Raw genomic sequence first — 17,962 nt, 5'->3', positions numbered from 1 at the left:
TACTGAGAAACAAAATAAGGGAACAGAGAGAAGGGAGAGGGTGATGCTGTGTATGAGTGCACAAGTTTACAAACCCAGTTTTAAAAAAAAAAAATCTGAAAATGTATCTGCACCCCTCTACAAATACGCTCACTCATATTACTACAACTTAAACACTGAAGAAAACAGACGAGATGGAGAAGGGAGTTTCTCAGTTTATATATAAAAACACTTGGCAGAGGATACGTCAAGCCTTTTCTTTTATTATCCATAAGAAGAAACTTGTCTTTTTAAACAGAAAATAAACAATGCTTGCAATTAAAACCCATTTCAACACATGCACACACACAGACACACAAACATGAAACCCTGATGGATGGATGGAAATGGGAGGGGGAACAAAAGAATGAGGAAGGAATGAAGAGGGAAAAATAAAATCAAACTAATGAAGTGTGAGACTGTCATGCTGGTTGTTGACCATTTCAACATGACACTTCACTGACCAACATGAAAACAAGGGGCGTCTAAGTCTATATACACATCATGTGTCTGAGCGTGTGTGTTAAGTGTTTGAGTCAAAAGAGCAAGTTGGGGAAGGAAGGGTCAACTAGGTTTGGCAGTATGTGTGTGTGTTAGAAACATTTAGGACCGTCGCTTCTTCTTGCTGGGACCGCTGCGGGAGGCTGACGGCCGGACCTTTCTCTTCTTGTTGTTGCTGCTGCTGCTGTTGTTGACGGCTGCGGTGTCCTCGTCCTCATAGTGGCTCTCTTTGTCAGCTAAAAGACAAATTACATAGGTAACATTTAAAAAAAGAAAATTCAGAGGACACTACCACTTCTTTCCCCTCTGACCCCAGGATATAATTACCTCAACCATCTTTCGCAGACCCTGTTTACATGGTACCAGCATTCCTACGTACTCCCAATGCAATAGTTAACATTTTTATATCAGCCCAGGACAGGTTGGTAAATTGTTAAGTTTTGCATCACACGTGATTCTGTGCAACTTAAAACTTTTCTAGAAGACATTAATAAGATAAAACTTCATGTACAGTATATCCCAATACCCACACTTACAGTTTTTGGAGTACCAAAGCATCTACTAGTGGCACATTTCCAGTACTTACCGCAGTGCCCTTTATGACTTTATTAAAGTACTATTAAAAAGGACATCCTGTCACTCATGCAAATACTGTATATGGCACAACCCAGCTCTTATTAGGTGGAACAAATAAGGATTATCCACACATACAAATCACGCGACCAAAAAAAACAGGAGGACTACAATAAACTAAATCTCAAAAACCCGTGGGTCTATCCTGCCCTACAAAGCCAAAAGAATATAACTCGCCAGAGTGTAGAACTGAGAAAAACTTGTTGTCTAGCCAAAACGAGTCATAGGCAGAATATAAAAAATGTGCCAATACTTTTTTATTAAGTTATTTATCTACATAAAAGTCTTAAACTCAAACTTGACGTCATTGTGCAAATGTACATCATTTTTACTAGTTCTAGGTCAGGGCTCAGCAATTACATTTTGAGTCAGAATGCAACCAGCATCATATTTAACAAAGAAGACTTTAACATAAAGATGGGGTAATTCACGTGCATATTAAACAGTCACGTTGGTTTGTTTTGGTCTTGTAATACATCCATAAATGCTCCAGCTGAGGATGGTTAGTTTAGCCAGTTGTTACATTTACAAGAGTATATCCATATTCCAAGATTTGGGGCCAACTAAGATAAAACAGTAGCACTACAAACAGACAGCTTTTGCTAGTTTGTCAAAATTCGCTATTTAGAGTAGAGCTGTGTTTGTGTGAACAGCGCGGTGGACGAGAATGGACTGCCCAGACAGATCAGACTGTGTATGCCTGTAGACGGGTGAGTGGATGTCGATAGGCTACGCATTTACTTTTAGGTTTTATTGTAACCTACTTGCAGTAACAAGCGTAGCGATATCTTTCTCAATCGCACACCTGCTTCGAGTGCGCGCGTACATGCATGTGCTTCAGAACGCTTGTATCCACACGAATTGTGCTTGAAGCTGCATGGCATTAAGTCTGGTTTACATGGGTGTTGGGTCTAGTGTGACTTGACGTTAGATCCGCAATACTGAAACTTAGACATGTGGACAGCCATGCAATTTTAACATCCTCATACACACTGTCAAAATCATTTAGATATTGAGCCATTACATTGAAAATCTTTTAAATAACAGCAGCTTATGATTTATTGTAGCTATCCTAACACCACATTTGAACGTCTTTTTCTAGTTTCACTCTCCCCAAGCGGTCTGTGAGATCGTAAGACTGTAACTCCCGCACGGCAAAGAGTAACTTCAACAGAATACCTTAACTCAATTTTGAGCATTCTGAATCGCTGTGAAACAAAGTCATAGAACCGTAACCGATGTTACAGTATTCTGCCTTGACTTCTCTACGGCAAAAGACAATTTTCTTTTCTTCCCAAAAACAATACATTTGACCACATGATAAAACAAATCTTTAATGTTTGAAAAATGACTAATTTTCAAAAAATTCAAAAATTCTAAATTGAGTTACGTCTTTTCGCTTTGCACGACAGTATAGTACAAAATATAAAATAAATAAATATACGCAACATATGTTGAATGGTTTTCGGTTTGATTAAGATTTTAAGGATGGAACAAAAAAAGGACACAATCTTATATTTGTACTGATTGTCAGACGTAGTACTCTGTCTCATCATAAGGCTCAGGTAAGAATACAAAAAGGAAGTTCTGCCATAAGTAGAGTTTTGAAATGAATATTATTCATGCTGAATCCAACATGTCACAGACTTCATGTTTTTTAAAACCAGTTAATCCGCACCTTGAAACTGGACTGGTGCAGCAGATTGTTCGACATCGACACATCCGACATTTTTATAACTTAGAAACTCTTTATATTCTTTACATAACTATTTTCATCACTTTTCATGTGAACACAGTGCAACACCATGAACGCCTTTTGAAGAAAAGGTTGTCTAGAAGTGTGCATCATTACCCCGTCCCAGTAAGGCTATTAAATTAAAATGTTCTTGTTTGGAAGACCATAAAACAAATATAATGCAGTGAAGTTGCAAGGATATTTAATCACGAATGAATAAACAACAAAATGCCTTCTTGATACAAACCTCTCCTGGCTTCTTCCTCCAGCTCATCCCAGTCTTTACCGCTCTCCTCCTCGCTGCCAACCGACGCGCTGTAATCTACAAAAACACAGCAAACAGTAAAACTAATGAAAGAATTTCACTTTTAAATTTCACTTGTGTACATTGTGTCGGGGAAGGTTTCTACCAGCATTGATTTAACGCCATTTTCATTTGAATGAAGACCTGTCACTATGAACCGCCCTGTAGCCAATCCATCCCAAAAGTACAAGAGTTTCAGCTAGGGTTGAAGTTGTGTGTCCATCACAGGTGTCGCAAAAAGAAAACTAAAAATCGTACTAGAATCCTCCGTCTCCGAGCTGTAGTCCTCATCACTGTCTTCCTCTTCCTCCTCCTCTTCACTTGCAGATGGGTTGAACGTTTCATCCTCCATTTCTGACTCGGAATCTTCCTCGGCACCACTTCCCTGAAACCAGACCAAGACACAGTCAGAGGGACGCAATCACAAAAAATACACAAGTTACATGTAGAAATTTAATTTAAAAAAAAAAAAGAGGGTATGAACAGAAAAGAAAGAAAAGTGTTAAAAAGGAAAATCAAGGGGAAAAACGGGTACGCGCCATTACTTTCTGCGTAAGAAATTGATAATTACCCAAAACTTTGAGCCATTTGTTTCCACTGCATTTTTTGGTCCCCTGTGCTGAACGTACCTCGCTCTCTGGGTCCAAGAAAGACCAGCCTCCCTGCTCGAAGAAGCCCTCGGGATCATCGACAATGGTCTTCATGATCTTCGTCCAGTTCAGAGACTGGACTCCCTCTGTGTACTTGATGTCACACGAGCTGAGCGAGAGAAAACATGTTAATACACAGAAACCGCCTGTGCAACGTTCTGGCTGGATTGTAAAGAAGCGGTCAATAATTAAATGTCACTTAAGACCTTCAATCCAAATAAGATACTTCATTTACTTTTGCCTTTGTCGATTATAGAAAACCTACTTGAGCCACTCCTTGATGGGGTCGAGGGAGTTGACTGGCACGGCGTTGATCATGGTGACCTTCTTGCTGTAGTCCTTATAGACGATGACCACGTCGAAGTTCTTCAGGTGGAACTGCACGCGCTCAAAGTGCACCAACTCCACCTCGTCCAGAGTCACCACAAACGGCGGCTAGACACAGACGGCAAAGACAAATGTTTTGGGTTAGCTTAAAAAATGTTGAACACAAACCCCCAGATGATCATATTAGGTTGATAAAAGATCAAACCGTATAGAAGATGTCCTGTATCTATTCACCTTTTGACTTTATTCAGTGCACAGTATCCAAACGATATCCAAAAGGGTTTTAAAGGTTAATGAGGTGAATTGTGTAGCAGTACGAGCAGGTTTGATACAAAGTGTGCCCACTCACTCACCCATTCAGTGGTATTGACGAGGGAACCCGACGTGGGTTGTAGCAGACAGGTACTCCTGTAGGGGGCGCCCTGGAACCTACAAACAGAGCCAAAACAACCCGTCACCTTGACCCCATTTCTCTTATTTACAGCCATGTTGCTCAAAAAGCACACTCAACCCGATTTACTCACCCAAGGTCTCTGAAGGGCACCTCGAACTCCAGCTGCTCTTTAGTCAACGTCTCCACCTTCTCGATAAAGTTCTTGAAGGCCGACTTGAGCTTGTGCCTCATCTCCCGCTCCATCTGCTCGGCGTACAGGTCGTCTCGGTCGTGCATGTGTTGGTGTTTGCCCAAGTCCGTGGTGATCTCCCCGACCTCCGTGTAGAACTGGACGTCTGTGTGGCGTCTCTTACCGAACATGATGGCGTTCTGGAGGAAAAGTGTGATGGGACAAAACCTTAACAATCTTAGAGTTGTACTAGTTCCGTTTTGCCATTTTGGAAGAAGATATAGATTAGGGCTGCACCATATGAGAAAAAAATATGATAACGATATTTACTTATAAACAAATTACTTGTTACTAAAAAAAGGAAATTATCAACATTTTTTGCAACATTAAAGTGAACATAATGGCAACACACACAAAACATTAAAACGTGCAGCTCTCTACTGAGATTGTGTTTTCAACCCAAAAAAAAAAGAAAGAAAAAAAACTGTCTTTCTGTGGTGGAAAATGGCCAAGTGTGATAACGTTGCATTAATCAGATAATTTAGTTAGTCTACGCAGAGAACAGAGATGTTGCCTTTTCAGTTTTATAGCTGATATTTTTAATACCACATGGAATACAATTTATACACACACACACACACACACACACACACGATGAAGTTACCTTGAGGTGGAAGTGTAGTACAATGATCATTTCCCCGTCACACGGCTGGAAGATGGCGTGTTTGATGTTGTTGTAAAGTATGTCCACTTTGTCGCCGCGGACCGATGTGAAACGAAAACCTGCGCGGCGCGAGGAGTTTTTTTTTTAATATAAAAACAGTATGGAGCATGGAGGCATCACGTTGTTAGAACTTTAAAAGGAATATTTCTCCCAATAACAGCTTTCTCACCATTAGTATGGGCCTCCAGTGAGCCCTGCATCCTCTTCTGTGCAATGTTGGGTCTGATGTAGAGGTCTTTGAGCTTGGGGTTGCTGCGGTTGAGGTTGATGACCAGCGAGTCCTGCTTGACGATGCCCTCCTTCTCCTTCTCTTCGGCCTCTCGCGTCTTGTAGCGCTTCTGTACCTCCTTTATGATACGGAAAGCGTTCTGCAGGTTGGTGGAGGGCACCGACGTGTCGCCGGGAGCTTTCAGGTTGGACGCTCGGTACGTGCTGAAGAAAAACACCAAAAAGGCAGTTTAAGTAGTGTGAATGATACGAAGGGGTTATGAAAATGCTTTTTGAGACAAGTTTAAAACCTTCTCAATTTAGAACTGGATTTCAGTCCTGTGCCATCGCCAGTCAAATGCCATTCAAACAATAGACGACAAGATAAAGACGTAACTTCTGTTGAGGCTAAATTTTGAAAACATTTCAGTGTCTCTACATCCATCAAGTTGCCAATTCAAACTTAACTTTAAATTCAGAAAACGTTCCTTCATCCTTTTAAAAAACAGTTAATAGACTCACATTTCTTTAACAAATGTGGCATCTGGGTTGGGGAAGATATTTCCCTCCTGTCGTCCTAGAGAGCTGCCGGGGACGAAGAAGTTGATCCTCAGGTAGGTGTAGTCTCCCTCTACAGACATACTGATGTTCTGCACAGGCAAGAAGAGTCAAAACCATCAGCCAATATGACAGATTGTCGGGGAATTAAAAAAAAGCTGGTGGACAGTTGAGGATAACCTCAGTGTACCTTGATGGTGGCGATGTGGAACGGTGTGGCGATACCAAAAACGGGCATGACGACGGTCTCGTACTTCTTGTCGATGAAGATCTTCATTTCTCTAATGTCCTTTTCTCTGGGCATCTGAGAGACGTTCTTATAGGACACGTTGGATTTTCTGGCCCTAGAGATGAAAAGAGAAAGTGGAACTCAATTGATGACTAGAAACGTCATTACATGTGGGAATCCTTGGGTCTGTATTACCTACTGCTGTATCTGGGCATATTTTAAGGAATATTTGAGCAGATACAATTTAAAGAAATATTGATCAAGTCCAGGATATGCATCAGTGGTGGTGTAAACACAGAATGATTCACAAAAATCTTTTACTGTAATCCTTTTTATTAATGTACAACCTAAAAATAAAAATCACACAATTGTACCTACAAGCAAACACAGCTAAACTGCAATGTTGCATTCCCAACACATTTTAAGGTTTATTTATTCAGTGTCAATGTGAAGCACTACATATACTCTTTCCCCCTCATTTGAAGTATCCAGCTGACATACAACACACGCATACAACAATACAAAGAAAACAACTAAAAACCACATCTTAAAATTGCAAATAACAAATCAAAAAGGTTGTATATAATTGTTACATACATTACATAGAACTAGAAGGGCACTCGGAGAGCAGAGACCTCGGCCAAGACCACGCCCTATCTCGCAATGTTAGGAAGTGAAAAATGATTTGTGTGTCCACCCAGTGATCCACTCCAACATTTTAGGGATGGGCGTGAGAAATCGATTCCTCACCATCATGAGGAACTCCAGGGATTAATGGAGTGGACTTCAGCTCTTTTTATCATCCGATATCTAAACCAAAAGTAAGCTTAAAACCAGGCCTGCACAATTAATCGTTATAAAAATCGCTATACAATTCACCCTGTTCATGATTTAATTTTTAAATAATTGATTTTTTGAATTAATAATTTTTCTTTTTTAAATGACTTGTTTTCTCATTTCATTTTAACTGAATTTATTTTATTTAGACTGAATCACAAACACTACTATTTTCTTCTGTGAGTTTTATAAAATAGGTTTTAAAGCGCTCCCAAACACTGCGGTGCTCTCCCTTCTCTTCATTGAAGCCTCTGTGTTTACAGGCTTGAGGTGATGAGCAATGTCCTATAGGTACCAAAAAATAAAAATCTGCCTGGTATTACCAATTTGTTTCGTCATGGTTTATGTGTGTAATAAACATTTCACTTCGTGAGAAAAATTAAATAATCATGGCAGAGTATTACAATATCATTTCTAAGCTAAAATAAGTGTGATTCATATTTTTCCCGTCGAATCATGCAGGCCTACTCACAACTCTGACCAAATCTGGTCAAAACAAACCTGTAGCATTACATGCATCAGACACAGTATATTGTTGTGCATCATTATTGCTGCTGCCATGCTACTTAAAAATTGAATTCTAAAAATAAAATATCCCTCCATAAAAGGGGATTAAGAGCATGTTTGGTACCAACATAATACCAAGTCCAAATTGTCATTGGATGAATTGGAATTCAGGTACATTTCTCATGTAGTTCTAATAGCTGACAAGACGGAACATCCATGTTTGATAGGGTAGATATCACTTGTTCCTGAGAGCCGGGTTACAGACAGAAACATGCCTGTAGACCTTTTTCAGGAAATTGAGGTATAAGGCATGCACAAAATGACTGACTTGTAAGCATTTGCACTCACTTCTGAATCTGCTGCTCTCCTTTCTGCTCTGTCAGACGACGCTTGGCTTCTTCGTTCAAATGATTGGCCAACTCCTTCTGGTGGGCCCGCCTCTTCTCCTCCGCCGTCATCTCATTCTGAGTTTCAACAACAAAACACAACTGAGTGATCACACACAAACACCATACAAAAAAAGATGGGAAGAAAAATGACACATGCAGAGTGCGGACATGTGTTACACAGCTTTGGATGGTCAGAAATAAACAAATCAAACACACACAAAAAACAAGTCACTCAAAAAAATTAAAGAGTATGACAACTTTTCCCATAAGTAAGTGGATTTTTCAGCTGATGAGATTTTAGACAAAAACATTGAATACTTACCTTCCCAAGTAGCTGGTAGAGTACAAAAACATTCACACACTTAGTTATTACTGCTCGGTAAAGGTGTCAAATAAACACTGATCACCAGTCACATATTTCCCCACGCAGACAACAACACTTACTCTGGTTCTGTCTGCCAGCAGGGCGGCACTCCGAGCTCCCTTCCCGAGCAGCTCCTCGGCATCGTCCCCATCTTCCTCCTCATCTTCCTCATCGTCATTCTGAGTAGCACAACAACAACAAAAACGAGAAAAATGTTTGCGGCTATAAATCAAGTACGTATAGTTAAGTGTCAAAGTTCATTTGCATTTGGTTTTGCAGTTACCTTTGAATAGTTAAGACAGAAAGACACGTACCTTCAAGAAAATTCCCACATTTTTTATCTTTTTCTTGACTGGTGTGAGTATCGTGGCAGCGTCTTCCTGTTACAGAAACAAAAAGATGGTTTACACATTTTGAGGTCAACTTTTTTGTGTCAATCATACAAAAATACTGATGAGGTTTCAACTGGTTATTTTTTAACATAAATCAAGACCCCTGAACAGCTCAAACTAAAGAAGAAGTTCCATTCAAGTGTCTTTGTGGCTTCTCAGTAGGGTGCGTGCATCTTACCTCATTGATCTGTATTGTGTCACCGATAAACAAGGCGTACTTTTTCTGCTCGTCCTTCTTGGCCTCTTTATTCACAAGGTCAGCGAAACCCAAACTAATACTCAGCACCATGCCTGGAGGAGGCGCACACAAGCTTTGGTTAATTACCTTATATACATGAGTCGATATTATACAATTTCTAAAAATGTATTTTGACCCATTTCAAGGGTTTTTGAGAATAGACATATACGCCTGGATGTGCTGAACGCTCACCTTTTTTCAGTTTGTACTGGTTTTTAGAGTTCAAAACCAACGAGCCTTCTCTGAACTCAATTCCCATTGCAAAGCTAAAAAGAACAAATGAAAATAAGAGTCAAATGTGTAAATGCAAGTGAATAAAAGAACATGGCATTTGTGTGCACTCACCCAAGGTTTTTGGTCAGCTTTGCTACAAGTTCCGATTTCTCTTTCTTCATGTATTCCAGAACAGCGTTGTAGGCGTCGCAGATTTTTACACCTGTGGCAAAAGTTAAGGTTTATAAAATAGCATTACACACAAAACTGCACAACATTTCCCTTTATTTGGCCACAGTGCCAATAATGCTTTATTCTAGGGCTATAAGTTAATTTATGTTGTACTAAACAATAAATCAGCATAATTTCTTGTTACTCGTTTTAGTCTTTTTACAAGCAAAAAACCAAGAACACTTGCTGTTTTTTAAGCTTCTAAAATGTTTGATGCTTTTGAATAAAACATATTCGCGCCCATAGAAGTTGTGATTTTTTTGCTACAGTTATGTAATAACTCAAGAGTATTTAGCTGAATAATGACAATTCAAATATGTGTACCTAAAGCTCCCACACTCATGCTCCTGAACCCACCGTGTTTGAGCTCTTTGAGCAGCTCCTCCTCCACCTGCAGCAGGAAGTTGTAATTGTCCTGCATCTCCTGAGGGGGGTCCACCATGAGGGTGCGCACCAGGTTGGAGCAGTACGACTTGTAGCGGATCCCCATGGCACACGTGATGGCACCAAAGTGCATGTGGTTCTTGTCACTGGAACAGAAAAAAAGTGTCATTTAAAATGATGACCAGAGAAAATAAAAACGCATGATTTGAACTTCTCTCTCTCCTTTTCCCTGCCTACAGTCTTTAAACAAAGCAAGCCATTGTGTGTTAAAATTTGAGGCATTTTAATTTAATTATTATTATTTATTTTTTTAACCACAAAAGACATGTCACCGTGCCTCTGCTAAGGTGAGGTTAGTTGAGTTACCTGACGACGCTGAACTTGAGGCTGTAGTTCCCTCCGCTCTGGATAATAGGAGGATAACACATCTCCACTGTGGAAGGATCTGCCCCACCCAGGTACTTTTTCTCCTCGATGGCCTTCTCCACCGACTCTGCCAGCTTACTGTGACGCACTTTCTGTTGGTTTGGGCACAAGATGTGAATATATAGGTGCCCAAATATTAAGAAATGTTGCAGTAAATTAAACTTGAAAATCATTGCAGAGGTACTGGTTGCTGATAACAATTTGATAACATTTTCTTTACATAGAACTTTTTTAATATGCCTGTATAGACATGAATACAATATTATTATGACTTTTGCACATGATCATTAAAGATGCTTTCTTAAAAAAGCAAGAAAGTAATGAAACATGCATGTATTTTAACAAAGGGGAAAAAATGAGAAAAAGGGCACGTTTCCATTTCAAACAACCTTCGTGGACATTAGAGTATAGATTCCAGAGTTTAAGAGATGCAACATGAAGTCGCTTTCGGCTCCCACACAATCTAGTTTTAATTGAAGATAGTTCTCTGAAGGACAGTTCTAAAAATGGTGGACAGAAATATAATTTGCCCATGACAGAACAAAGTAACTAGACACACAGAAACAAGACACCCGTCAAAACCTGCTTCACACTTTCTTCCCCAATAGCACAACTGTGTCGTTAGCTGGCGGAAAAATATCACAATGTGATGTCTGGTAAAATAACATCAAAACAGTTTAAACACAATAATCCCTACTTCCCTTTACAGCGAATGGCATCCTTATTGGTGCGTTACTGCAACCTTTTGATTAATCCATTGTTCCTTCTCCTCACCTCATCTGCATCAACAATCTCCATGACGCGCTCTTTGAAGAACTTTGAGTAAACCTCGCTGGTGATGGCTGCGGCCTTCTTCATCAGGCTCAGCTCTCCGTCTTCCTTGACCGCCATTGTGTACGCAACCACGGCACTGATGTCTACCTGCAAGCAGGAAGAAATGTTGAAAAAGACGAGGTGTTGACAAAGCCACAAAGATAAAAAAGCAATTTCAAGTGACATTTTGGATTGAGTTTTACCTTCTCCAGCCCCTCAGCGGTGATCGTGTCGTTCCAGCTCTTCATGTACTCTCCAGGGAATTTGTCCTTGCTGAAGACGCCCACCACCTTGCCCTCTTTGCTGCCTCTGATTGCCTCGATCATCTTGTCAAAGTTAGCCTTGTTGCTTTCATTCTGCAAGACAACAAGAAATAGCAATGAAGAATTTGATTTACTCTGATGAGGGCCTACATAAAAGAAGAGTTCACTAAAAGGAACCTACCTCCTGAATCACAAAAAAAAAATCATCACACCCGCATATCTTCAAATTGTGTGTAGATCATTGTACAGAAAAAACCTGAGTATTCGGCCATTACCTCCTTGTCTTTACACAGGTTACCTTTTCTCTGGTGAGCAGGGTGATTGGCGGGACCCCGTTGGCATTCTCGTTGCCTTTAGTTACAGCCACCTGTTTGAGGAAATCCACCTTCTTCTTGCTGGCGAGGAAGATGATTTTGGTGTCGCAAAACACCATGATGGTGTCAGTTAACTCGTACCCAAACAGCCATGTCTGAGGGGGGGAAAAAAAGCGTTAAGGGGAATTCATTTGAGGGACTTGAACCAAAACACATACACAAAACAAATGTACTATGAGTAATTAACCTGTACAACCTTTAAAATGCATGTGTAGTTCTATTTAGCTACAGTGAAACTCATCACTAATTTATGGTCATACAAATAAGTCCCCACACAGCTTCCACAAATGGTTAGCTAGATAACAATGTAGTAATAACGCATGAAAAATCATAGCATGCAGCGCCTGAATGCATCTCCATCCCCGATGGATGCCCTGTTCATGCTGCTCTGGCTGGGGTTAGCCCTTACCTGTATGGCTGTGGATTTGGCGTACACAATTTCCTCGTCCACTCCGACAGACACCACAATGGCATCGACTTTGCCAAACTCATCTTCTCCTTTCTGGGAAACATAATATAAGTATACATCATTTACTGTTTGTTATGCATAAAAACTAATTTCAAAACCGTTCTGCCGCACAGTAATGCACTCTGGTAGACAAAGAGTGCTAGTTTCAGTTGTTGCATGAATAACCCTGGTGAGTGAAGTCAGCTAGCTAGTTGAGTTAGCATCACAGAAAGTTGATTTATAACACTCAGGGCAACACCTGCACCATCAGACTGCGTGATTGTGCTGTAATATCAAGTGACAAGTCACCAAGAAACCTCAAGTTACAACTTCTAAACATGAGATTAATAAGTTATAAAGTAGCCACAATGTTAACTAAAGTAATTATTTAACAAACTACTTCAGATAGTAACAAGTAATTTCCAGAAGCTGCAGGAATCCTGCACGTTACAGAGATGCTGGCGTTATTCTGATGCTAATTAGCCAGCTAACATTAGCATAGTGTAAACGTTACAAATGCAAGTCAACAGTGAGATTTAACAGTCTGGCAGCCAAATGTCAAGCACACTTGGATGGTGGGTGGGTTCTGTGATCACTTTAATGCGATTTAGTCGTCATATTAGACCACACTGGTCTATTGCACATATAGCTGCTCGGCTATTAATTTAGCTTGGTGGCAAACGTGGTGAATGGGGTGATAAGTGTGCTAACATAAGTTAGCTTGGCTGTTTGGTCTCACACAAGACTGGTGAAACATCTTCCAAACATGCCCAGCTGGAGAAGAGTTGCGGGGGGAATAAAGCAAGTCAAATCGTGCAGACTGAGGCCTAGCTAGTTGTCGGAGCTGGGTGCAGGCAGGGAAACAGAACTGCTCTCGCCGAAAACAGTCAACTCGCTCGGGAGAAAAACGCGGCTAACTTAGCGGTCGGTATCTTCCAACATACCACTTTCACCTCGTAACAAGAGCCACAGCATACGATTTAACTCAAATACACGTTTCGTCTCGCCCAATTTTACCTTCCAATTGCCGTACAGTCTCTTGATCCGGCGGTAGTACGCTTCCTTATCCAGGTTTACCGCCATGGTGAGTCCTCTGGTGCAAACTCCAGCTCCCGGCTTCGCTTCTTAGCAGGCCAGATGATGATGATGATCAGTGTCAACTAACAATAACGCACTCTTTCCACGCCTGCTGAGAGCCACGCACCACTACGAGATGCTGCTTTTCTTATAATGTCCCCACAGACTCCTTTTCCGCTGAGAAATCATGTAAAAACGAACCACGCAAAAATCTTAATAAGCAATTAGGTTAAAATATGATAAATTATTAAAATATTATGTAATTTGGCTTTTCGCCACAAACACAACCGCACACACACCAATCTGTTATAATTAAGTCCTCAGTCCCCCTCCTCCTTTCCTTCCTCCTTTCCTTCCTCCTGTGCTTCTGTTTCCTCTCCCTCCCCCTCCGAGTCTTAACATATCAGCTTTTACAATAAACAAACGTTATTTTAAACCATAAAGAACCCTAATACAACCTTTTTGCTTGATTCGAACCAAAAAAATGAAAAAACATAGGTCCCAATGCTGGGTGCAATCTATCCTTTTTTGGTAACTTTGTAATTTTATCTGATCATTTGTGGCGTACTTTAACGTCATTTGCAGCGCTACACTGCATAGCAGCGCCCCCTGTCTTGTGTGGAGCACGCTGCTTTTTCCCGCCACGGTGGGTTTCCCGCCATCGTCATCAAACACTTCTACTGACGTCAATCTCGCGATAGAAAGTGCAGTGATGACATCACACGTTTGAAACATTTTAACTTTAGTGTCAAGTCTATTGATAAACTATTTGCTATCTAATAAATTTAAATTCTAAAGTGTATATTTATAATCTTGCTAAATGTATGTATAATTGTTAAACTGTTGCTTTTTGTTCTGTACACTGTATTGGGTGTACTTTATCTTTTTTGTATTTATCTTAATAAATAAAAAAAACATTTTTTTATATTCAGTGCCTAAACAGATTATATATATATATATATATATATATATATATATATATATATATATATGAAAAATGTATCACCTGTCAAGTTCATCAAACAAATGCCACTCCAGCAGCTTAGGCCAAAATGTGCATCACCAAATGTATAATAAAACATAAAATATTTTATTTCACCATTAAAAACATTTCCAGGATATCTACATTAAACCAGGCCAGATCACAGCATAATTTCATTTAAATAGGAACTTTTTTGGGGGAAAAAAAGACATTCCCTTCCTTAAACATAAAACAGACCTGAAAGCAATGTTCTTAAATGAAATCCAGTTACGCAAAAAGTAAAGCTTTATGTGGTGTATTCCCTGTTCCCTTACAGTAGTGCTGTCAGGGCTGGTTTGTTTATTTCATTACATTCTTTTCACCAAATTTGCCCACAAATTCTATTTATTCTTCATAAAACTAAATTTGCACCACGTATTTGAAAAGTTCTTATGTGTTGGGGTATTATAGCAGGAGAGGAGAAAGAACAATAGAGTTCGTTTTTTTCCTGAATTTTAGCACCTGTTCTGAAAGTTTGAGTAAAAACCTTTGCATGATGGTAGATCATTCCCCCCCAAAGTGGCTTATAAAACTGACTGGCTGGTGGCTGATTCATTACCAAGATGTCTCAAAATGGCTTCTTAAAAACATTTTGGCCACTTGTAGAACTCCAAACTACATTTAAGATTGTTTGTGCTTTGCCCAGTTGTTGTTTGTACGTTAAATCTCAAAAGTAGCCACTGACCCTCTCCACACCAAAGCACCCGCACTTTACCGAAGAACAAGTAAACAAAAATGGCTTCTTAAGATTTCATTCGAATCAATCAATCTTCAATGTAACAGTAAAGGGAAGAGTGTACACACATCATTTGGAATTATATAAATTAATAAAAATTAACTCAAGATTCATGATTTTCATCCTGCACTTTTTTCTTCTTTTCAAAACAATTAAAAACATAATTCAATATAAAATGATCTTTTTCTTTCTTTTTTCATCAAGTCTATATTTCAGATTCACAATAGATGATCCTTGGAAGTTTCTTCTTCTGCATTTTCTTGAGTGTTCATCCATTTGACCTCATTGTGAGATGTCATTTCCACTGCAGCATTTCCAAATAATTTAGTTATTTCGCTGCTGGAGAGCCACTTTTGCAGAGTGAACGCGTCGACCATAGAAAAGTACATTGTAGTGATTTTATTTTTATTTTTTTTTAAATCTTCAAACCTGCGACTCTCTTGTCTTTGTACTCATCAAGATGACAAAACAAACCATTATTCTGGCGCTACCGGAGCCTGGTCATTCAATCATTCCTATGTTCATTTGCATTTCAGTCTTTGTCCTTTTCTCTCTGTGTAGCGCTCCTTCTACATCAGAAGTGTCCTTTCCCTATGTGACAGTGGTGGAGTTCTGCCCTCGGATGGCGCACCAGGCCATGAACACATCTCTGTGGAGGAGGGGGAGAAACAACAACAAAAAGGGTTTTATATACACAGTACATCCTTCTTCAGTCCATGGATGTAATGTCTGGACAATATGCACTTAAAGGCACATTCCCGTACTTGTATAAGTACATTTACAAGCACACAAGTATGCCAGTTTAAACTCTTACCCTTGTTTTGATCATATTCAGAGTATAATGAGCATAGTATTTATCTAGCTCTCCATCTTTTCTTTTGTTTTATTGAATAACTACTAGGGCTGCAGCATGATGGCCAAAATGATAATCACGATTATCTTGATCAATATTGTGTTCATGATTATTGTCACGATTATTTGTTGATTTTAAGTTTTTCGAGTGCGATGGACACTACTTACAGAGAGACGGATGACTCATTATGAACGGGTCCATCACGGATCAAATGGCGGATACACACGTCGTGTGTATGAAATGTCTGTATCGTCACTGAGCTGCATTTTTATGAACGATGATATTTTGGCCATGGGTCACATCTCGCGCCCAGATCCAGCAGCTCCGTCTCACGCTGTTACTCAACCAACTGAAGTTGGTTGCATTCAATAACTTCTTCTGTGTTCTTCGCCGTGGCCGCCGCGAAAAACTCTGACTGGCACATGAGCAGACCGGGGTTTACAGATCGGTAGATGGGCTATGCAAAAAAACCTGGAGCGTTCTATGAAATGATGCTTTAAAAAAATCTAAAAAATTTGCTGGATCACACAAATTTGATTGTGGAAAGTCAAAATTGGGATTGTGATTAAAATTTGATTAATTGTGCTTTTGGGAGTTTTTCATTAGTTGGGAAATATGAGCTCCATAATTACGCAGACAACAATCATTATCTTCAGAATTACATTATCAACTAATGTGCATATATTTCTTTTTAGATTCACCAGTGAATCTTTTGTCAAATCATAAAATAAATGACTAATGTTCATTACAACTTTTTGAAGCTATATGTAAAGTCGAGCAACCCCAAACCCAAAGTCATTCAAGTTACCATCTTGTGAGACAAAAACAGTTTTTACAATTGGAAAGATGTAACAAATGTAAAAAAAAAAACACATCTACAGCATAGACAAATTGGGGAGAATGTCCCAATTTCCCCACCACCAGGCTACAGAGTCTTGTCCTATAGCTTCACTAGCAATCAGGTGCAGTAAATGGTTAATATGTCAGTTTTGGTCAGCCCAGAGGGGGAAAGAAATGTCACAATTTTACCAGCAGACCACAGAAAAGTGTAATATATTATTACCTCAGAGGGAAAATATTTCAGTCGACACATTAAGTGGAACTGAAATGAGGAACGGAAGTTTGCGTTCCTACCGGTTGCGTAGAAGCTGGTTTCCATTTTGGTACCCAGCCGTAGTTATTAGAGGCATTTCAAGCTTCTCTGTTTAACACAGCTAAACACAAAACGTCCCCCAACCCATTCAACTACTGTAGTGACACACTAGCCAATTATTTAATTAAGTTCTGTATTTACAAAACTCTTGGACCCAGACATGGTGTGCATGTTGTTGATGTACGCACCTGCAGTGTGTGGCGACACACTCATTGCTACAGTACTCCTTGTCCCAGTCTTTGCTCTCCACAGCGGGCTTGGTGCAGCCGGCGCGCACACAAATGTTACGGCTGGCGGCGGGAGTCACACTCGGGACAGGAGCAACGCTCACCTCAACCTCCATCTGAGAGACAACACAAAAAACAAATCGACAATTCAGATATTTATCTGAAACTCTACTTCAAAGTTGCAGATACTGAATGAAACATTTGAATAAGCTACATTTCCTGTGTTGCTAAAATACAAGCATCAACGGGTCGTTTTTTGCGAGCTTACCCCTTCCTCTGCCTCCGCCACTTCCTCTCCTCCCGTCACCACATCAGCCGACTGGCCCACCCGTACCGTCAGACCGGAGGAGCTCACTGACGTTGGTGTTTCACCGGCTGACGTCACAATGATAGGCACGCTTGAATCCGACTGCCGCGGTGATGGGATGAACTTGATCTGCAGCGGAGGTGGAGCTGTGGCAGCTGCTACAGCAGCTCGTGGCTTGGCCTGTAGTGGGGGGGGGGCCTGGGCGTGCACCATCTGCTGCAGCCGGGGCAGAAAAGGAGTGCTCTGCATCTGCTGCAGCG

At 40.2% G+C, this 17,962-nt stretch overlaps 2 protein-coding genes across 3 annotated transcripts in view; both read right to left on the bottom strand.

The window, feature by feature from the left end:
• Window positions 1-455: 455 nt before the first annotated feature.
• supt16h (SPT16 homolog, facilitates chromatin remodeling subunit) lies at window positions 456-13,742 on the bottom strand. Of its 2 annotated transcripts, XM_034857074.1 has the most exons (25): window positions 13,346-13,742; window positions 12,290-12,382; window positions 11,805-11,975; window positions 11,447-11,599; window positions 11,205-11,351; window positions 10,371-10,522; window positions 9,978-10,150; window positions 9,522-9,612; window positions 9,369-9,442; window positions 9,117-9,229; window positions 8,861-8,926; window positions 8,627-8,725; window positions 8,505-8,516; window positions 8,142-8,257; window positions 6,411-6,564; window positions 6,185-6,312; window positions 5,625-5,887; window positions 5,396-5,514; window positions 4,693-4,931; window positions 4,522-4,597; window positions 4,107-4,276; window positions 3,821-3,950; window positions 3,450-3,576; window positions 3,135-3,209; window positions 456-755 (listed from the first exon to the last, which is right to left on the bottom strand). In XM_034857074.1, exons 1-25 carry the CDS (start codon window positions 13,409-13,411, stop codon window positions 622-624), a joined length of 3,141 nt encoding a protein of 1,046 aa, XP_034712965.1. In that variant the 5' UTR covers window positions 13,412-13,742; the 3' UTR covers window positions 456-621. The 2 variants fall into 2 exon arrangements, with proteins under 2 accessions (XP_034712965.1, XP_034712966.1); XM_034857075.1 differs by lacking the exon at window positions 8,505-8,516.
• A 734-nt stretch (window positions 13,743-14,476) lies between these two features.
• tox4b (TOX high mobility group box family member 4 b) overlaps window positions 14,477-17,962 on the bottom strand; it is an 11,634-nt gene continuing 8,148 nt past the window's right edge. The window contains exons 8-10 of the mRNA XM_034857349.1: window positions 17,664-17,954; window positions 17,357-17,511; window positions 14,477-15,811 (exon numbers count right to left, since the gene is read on the bottom strand). Coding sequence (XP_034713240.1) covers window positions 15,754-15,811; window positions 17,357-17,511; window positions 17,664-17,954 — 504 coding nt within the window. The 3' untranslated portion in view covers window positions 14,477-15,753. The remainder of the gene's footprint in view (window positions 15,812-17,356; window positions 17,512-17,663; window positions 17,955-17,962) is intronic.

This window comes from Etheostoma cragini, chromosome 19, assembly GCF_013103735.1.
Source record: "Etheostoma cragini isolate CJK2018 chromosome 19, CSU_Ecrag_1.0, whole genome shotgun sequence".
Taxonomy (NCBI): Eukaryota; Metazoa; Chordata; class Actinopteri; order Perciformes; family Percidae; genus Etheostoma; species Etheostoma cragini.
The sequence above is the reverse complement of the archived record's forward strand: the minus strand, read 5'-3'. Positions and strand labels throughout refer to the sequence as shown.

Coding starts and splice junctions, on each gene's coding strand:
- supt16h (XM_034857074.1), bottom strand. CDS start 13,411: ATGGCGGTAAACCTGGATAAGGAAGCGTACTACCGCCGGATCAAGAGA. Junction 9,443..9,521: donor AAGCTGACCAAAAACCTTGG/GTGAGTGCACAC, acceptor TGTTCTTTTTAG/CTTTGCAATGGGAATTGAGT. Junction 756..3,134: donor GGAGGAAGAAGCCAGGAGAG/GTTTGTATCAAG, acceptor TTTGTCTTTTAG/CTGACAAAGAGAGCCACTAT.